Genomic DNA, 6,532 nt, shown 5'->3' on the forward strand with positions numbered 1-6,532 from the left:
CGTAATCATAATTGTGTTACAATTATTAAAGTAAATTATAGTATTTAAGTAAATTATTATATTATATCTTTATTTACATAACCAAGTTTATTACCTTAATCTCAAACCACTTAATTGAATAAACACCTACGATCAACTCTGCTAACAACCTCAATTTTTGTAGATCTTTGTTTTCTAAACCATGCTCAGAGCACAAGATTCGAAGTAGTCTATTTGCAAGATTCAACCATCTTGAATGATTGTGTGGGCCAATTTGATTCTCCTTAAAGTCGTCAGGAAAAACACCTGATGCTATTGGATTATGTGTTCTGTATAAATATTTCTGATCTGTAGACAATGAATTTACAACTTCCTTCTCGTGATGAATTAGATCTACAACAAAATCGAGCTAAGGGATTTATGTCAATATAAAAAGATTTGATGCTATGTTAATAAGTTTTCCGATGTTTCCTGACAATCTATTTTCCATCTAAAGCTAACATTAAATGCCTAAGTGGCAATTCATCGGTATTTAGCCCACAAATAGTCCGGATAAGTTTGAGTCCTAGTTTCTTCACTAAAAATCGAATAACTCAACTCTTCCAACCTATAATATTTTTTTATTTTAAGTAAAAAAAATAAGTACATAAAATTTTAAACTACCATTTAAAGAAATAAAAATTAAACCTGCGTTAAGGTTGGTTATATTTTCTCCATTTGCAACTAATTGGTTTTCAACGCCATGTGCTATTATCCAATCATACATTTGTTCAGCAATATGTTCAGGAGGTTTTCGAGCTTCTCTCTCCTCTGAATTATTTACAAAGTGGAATAAATATTCTTCACCAGGTGCAGTACAGAAACTATAATGATCTTTTCTAGGGTAAGATTTATCATCATTCCCATATACAACTGCTTTTGTAAGGTCTTTTCTACCATCAAACATTATACATTGTATGCCCTCTTCCTTTACTTCATTGTTGTGTTTCTCTTTACAGACCTTAATTACTCTTTGCTTTGATATCTCAATTTTTTTATGAGCCAGGCATTTATCACGTATATGATCTTTCAAGAAACCTGCATCTTTGGCTGGTTTTAATGTTGCACGGCCTATTGATGCAGTTGCTTTGTTGCTTGTACCAAATCTTCGTGCCGACAAAGCAATATTATTTACATTAAAGGTATTAAGCTGAGAAACTTTTTGTACTTCTGGTAAATTAACATTGTCATTATAATCATTCTTTGCATGGTCTGACTCCACATTATTTTGAGATAATAAATCAGAATACTGTACAGTCTCGATTCTAACTCTCTTTGATATATTCTGCTTTTTTTGGTGATATTTTTTTGTTCGGATACTTCTTTTCTATTAACTGAACACATGTGTATTCCACATTTAGAACAAACTTTTTCCTTTTGTGACTTTAAAATTTTAAGTTCAATAATAAGAATTTTATTTTCCTGAGAACATTTGCAAACAATATAAAAAACTTGGTTGCAGCCATAACAATGAGATTCTTCGCATGGTATTATAGAACATTTACACTTAGCTATGTCAAACAGTTTATCTAAGATTAATTTATGATTAGAAAGTTGCTTAGTTGTTCCCCTACCTAACGCCAGATTATATGCTTTTTTTCCGGTCATATATGATTCTTTCTTTTCCTCTTTTATCAGAGATAATGGGTTTAAGTGGATTAGCTTTTTGCCATAAATATTTTACTGAGGTCCACAATTTTCAAAAGTTAGCCTTAAATTTTGGTCGTTTTCTTCAATCCTTTTAAGAAAGAGACCCTATCTTAAAACATATCTTAAAGTCGGTAGTTCTGACTCTAATAACGTTTTTCCTGTACCAATTAGCTTTGTTAATTTACATCTAACTTTATCACGAGTTTATTGAGCCATTATTTATAACTATAAACTTATTTCTATACAATAAATGCATGCGTTATTTTTTCTTCCTTTTACTAATTATTAAAACTGTTTTTAGTACTCCGGCTTTGGCGTACATAAATAAAATTTGCGTCATCAATACATTTTGCGAAATTAATTATTACCCATTTCTATAGTAAAATACCCCCTTATTTGCTTTAATTTAGGATCATATTTTGACATTTTTATTGATAAAATAGGTGTAGTTTAAGTTTATTTGATTGAAAGTAGTTAGGAGATGATAATAGTAAAAACAAAGCACTGGTAAAATTATATATTTATGATAAAACTTAAATTTTTGAAGTTGAAAATTAACTGACTAAACATTAAATGCAAATAAAAAGGGAATTGGTTTTCAGTATCAAAGACATAAAAAAAATGCCTAGCCGAACCTAAATTCAAAACTTTTTCAAAAGTGACCCACTCTAATACATACAGTGATTAACAAATAAAATAGATTAAGAAAACATTTTTTACAGAAAATATAACAATATACATGTTTATTATTTTATATTAACTATTTGATAAAAATATTACATATAATTTCCTTGACGGTTTTTTGGCTAAATATAGAGTCATGAATACATAGCTGCAAAGTATGAATAAAGCATGGAATTGATGTTATTCCACTATTTTGACTGCAGCCTTCATATTGCTTGCATTATCGGTAACAATAAGATAAATTTTGCTTAACGGGATTTCAAAAAATTCTAAACCTTTTTGTAAATACTTTTTTATATGAACACCTGTGTGATTTTTCGGAAAATGATTTACTCGAAGAACAGCAGTTTCTTGGGAAAATTTAGTTGGATCTATCCAATGTCCAGTAATGCTTAAGAACGCGATTTTCGCAGTATCTGCAGTCCAAATATCTGTCGTCAGAGACAAATAGTTTGCCGCGGAGATTTTTGTTTTTATATCTTCAAACAGTTCATCATACATGCTAGGGATTACGTTTTGGCTGAAATATGTTCTACATGGTAATTTGTAATTGAGGTAAGCATCTTTAATCAGTTCATTAAATCCCGTATCTTCAACAATAGAAAATGGCTGAATATCCAATGTGATAAGTTTTCCTATTATTTTATGAATTCGAAACATCAATATTCCATAGTTTTTTTTGTTTAAAGCCTGAATAATGTTACTTTGAACTGAATTGGTGATAGAAGCAACTGAGGTTTCAGAAATAGACGGAAATGATTGAACCTTTTTTTTCCCGCAAGTTCAAACTCTTTGGAGTGCTTTAAACGCAAATGTTTTAGCATTGCTGTAGTTCCATTAGACTATAAAGGTTTTCCTCCTCTCGTAACTAAACTATCACATAGTTTGCACTTGCTCATTCTATAAAGATTATGATAGTACGTTTGATATCATACGTTTTCGATTATTTTATATAAAACGATAAATTTTTTAATAATACGCTCGAAATAAAAATATGTAAAATATTTACCTTATATCTCTACTTTTATGATTTGTGCTTGATTAAAATGAAAAGCGTTATCAGCATTCGAAAGAAGAAAAATTATCTTGTGTTATAACAGAATAAAAAGAAAGTATTAAATATTTTTTACCCCCATCCATTTTATTCGTATTCTCAAATTATTTTATTTAGCGTTACAGTTTTTGTATAAATATTTTTGCAAAAATATATTTAAAAATGTTATAAGTGTTTTAAGTTAAAAGAACTTTGTGGTTATCGACTACATAACGCTCTTAGAATTATATCAAGAAGTTTATTGGTTGAAGTTTATTAGTAAAAACTAAAAGAAAAATTAATTTAAGATAAATAAAAGAAATACCCGGTGCCGGGTACTGCAACAAAAGGGTACCCAGTAAAACAGCCGATTTGCCGGGTCCCCGGTCCGAACCGTTACCCGGCACATTTCTAATAATATAATAACTTTATAAAATATTACAAAGTTTTACATGACTTCATTTTTAGATTTATTTCTCAGAGAATATGGAATATTTATTAAGGGAAAAACTAATTAGTGTCTTTCCTACAATGGATCATCGAGAAGTTGACAAAGTCATCAATGGTTTATTATTGTTAGGCCTTGAGACGGAAGGTGATTTAAATTATTTGAAAGAGCAAGACCTAATAACATTGCTTCCTCCAATTAAGTCTAGACGTTTTTTGTCTGTTTGTCAACCAGTAGAATTATTACAAACATTTGCTCCATCTTCTTTAAGTTTGCTCTCTCCAGAACCTTCAAATTCAAGTATGAGTACATCTTCAGATTCGGTCCAATCGTTTATTGTGGACTGGGAAAAGTTTCCATCAGATTTTTTGAAAGATTTAAATTATAAGCAAAAGCCTACTGAGTCGCATATCCGACAAATGGTTGAATTATTAACGAGTGATGTGTTTTTATTTGATTCGACAAGTCGACAAAATTTGTGTATTATAGCTCAAAAAGTTGTTTTAAGGTAAATTTTTCATTTATTTCAACGCATAAAATAAACTACTCATAAGATTTGGTTTTATAAAAACTAAGCTAGTTTTAAATACTAATAAGCTTATTAATAACGGTTTTAGATTTCCTAATGCATTTGTTGATGAAATAAATGGTAAGGTTATATCCAATGGAGTTGAAACATTAATGTTTAGGATGGCATCCAGGAAAGAAAATGCAAATCATAATGTCACTTTTTTATCAAGTACACCTAATATTGTAACAAAAAGAATGAAGTTGAATGTTCACAGTATTGAAAAGTGAGACCCAAATTTATCTAGTGAATCTGTGGAATTAATAAATATCAAGGTAAGAAGTTAATATATCGGTTTTTAATCAATTTTATTTAGAGATTTTAATAATTTTCTTTTGCTTTAACAGGAACAACTTCAACAAACCTATAGAGTTCTGCCATGGAATACAAATGATGTTAAAAAATGTATGTCTGCTACTTATTCGCTACAGCGTCAAACAATAAATGCAGTCGTTCCTTTTGCAGAAGTATTGATTCAATGGCCATTTTTATCTCAAATAGAATATCCTCTAGACCATTTTGCCACTCTGATGAATTTTTCATTAATGGAAAGGTTATATAGTACAATCAGTACCAAATCAAGACTTATTTACTCATTTTTTTCAAATAAATGTAGTAAAGATTTAGTAAAGCAAGTTCTGCTTGAAGCAACAGTCATAGGTACAGAAAATAAGGGCATTTAGCGAGTTGGTTTGGCATGGCTACCTCTGCTTATAGCTTATTTTGGTGATAAAGCGGATCATTTGATACTATCAGTAAATGTATGTATTTTTTTATAAATAATCTTTTCGTTTTAAATGATATAAATAGGAAATGTTATTTGTTTTGTTGTCAGCGTTTAGCAGCAATTCCAGAAATTGAAGAAATTTGTCCAACATCACATCCAATAAATGTTGTCAAAGGTAATTTTTGACTGAGACTACCATTGAGATTTATAACTAGAAATAACAATATAAAAAGAATAACGATAAAAGGATGTTTGCTTTATTAATTGGTTCCAGGAACTTGGCTTGATTCAGAAAATTTCTATGGTGGAAAAGAAAGTGTGCTATACCTTCACTGATGCTTTGCAAGCTGTTAGGGCATTGTTTGCTGTTCATTATGTAATGCACATGCAATATCATCCAAATGCTTTTGCTACATTAAAGTTTATTCCAAGGTAAGATTATTTCAAAATAATATTATTGACTTATTAGTATAAGTTTGATTCAATATTTTGACCCAAATAATTAGAATTAGAGGGAAATGCTTGGCAAAAATTAATGCAATTTTTGTGTCATAGATACATGGTCGACTACAATCCTGATAAAGTGAAAAGAAATGCTATATGAAAGAAAAAAGGAGCACTTATTTGCCCTCGCATTGTCACGTTAATTCGAGAATTAAATAGTTTCGGTTTGACCTCCATTTGACTAAAAAGTTTTTAAATTAGTATTTATGTATTACTTTTTTTCAGTTGTTTAAAAAAAAATTCTTTTGTAATATTTGTTGTGGTTGGTGCTGAATCAAAAAGATTTACTTTTATTTAGAGGTATTTAGATATTTAATATTATTTAGCAGAAACTAGATAATAAAAACGATGCGTTTACAGAAAATCAATTCTTGTCAAAGTAAAATCTGTTGCATAAATATTTATATATATTTATGCATAAATATATATATATATATATATATATATATATATATATATATATATATATATATATATATATATATATATATATATTTATAAATATATATATATATATAAATATACATATTTATGCATATATATATATATATATATATTTATATATATATATATATATATATATATATTTATAAATATATATATATATAAATATACATATTTATGCATATATATATATATATTTATATATATATATATATATATATATATATATATATATATATATATATATATATATATATATATTATCAACTCCAGGGATATTAAATTAATTATTTTTATTTATTTTGTGTTTAGCAAAATTAATAGTAATAAAGAGAGATATATTAATTTTGTAACACTTCTTAGCTTAATCAAGAAAAGTTAGTTTTTAAACATTCTTAGAATAATGAAATGTTGTTTCATAAGTTTAGTTTTTTTTTAACTATGATTAAAGACCAG

The 6,532-nt window shown here is 27.9% G+C and overlaps 1 protein-coding gene across 1 annotated transcript; it reads left to right on the forward strand.

Annotated features, from left to right (window-relative positions):
* The first annotated feature begins 3,857 nt into the window (after window positions 1-3,857).
* LOC136086645 (uncharacterized) lies at window positions 3,858-4,893 on the forward strand. The gene is made up of 3 exons (XM_065808849.1): window positions 3,858-4,341; window positions 4,451-4,676; window positions 4,749-4,893. Exons 1-2 carry the CDS (start codon window positions 3,872-3,874, stop codon window positions 4,629-4,631), a joined length of 651 nt encoding a protein of 216 aa, XP_065664921.1. The 5' UTR covers window positions 3,858-3,871; the 3' UTR covers window positions 4,632-4,676; window positions 4,749-4,893.
* The last annotated feature ends 1,639 nt before the right edge of the window (window positions 4,894-6,532 follow it).

Source organism: Hydra vulgaris, chromosome 10, assembly GCF_038396675.1.
Source record: "Hydra vulgaris chromosome 10, alternate assembly HydraT2T_AEP".
Taxonomy (NCBI): Eukaryota; Metazoa; Cnidaria; class Hydrozoa; order Anthoathecata; family Hydridae; genus Hydra; species Hydra vulgaris.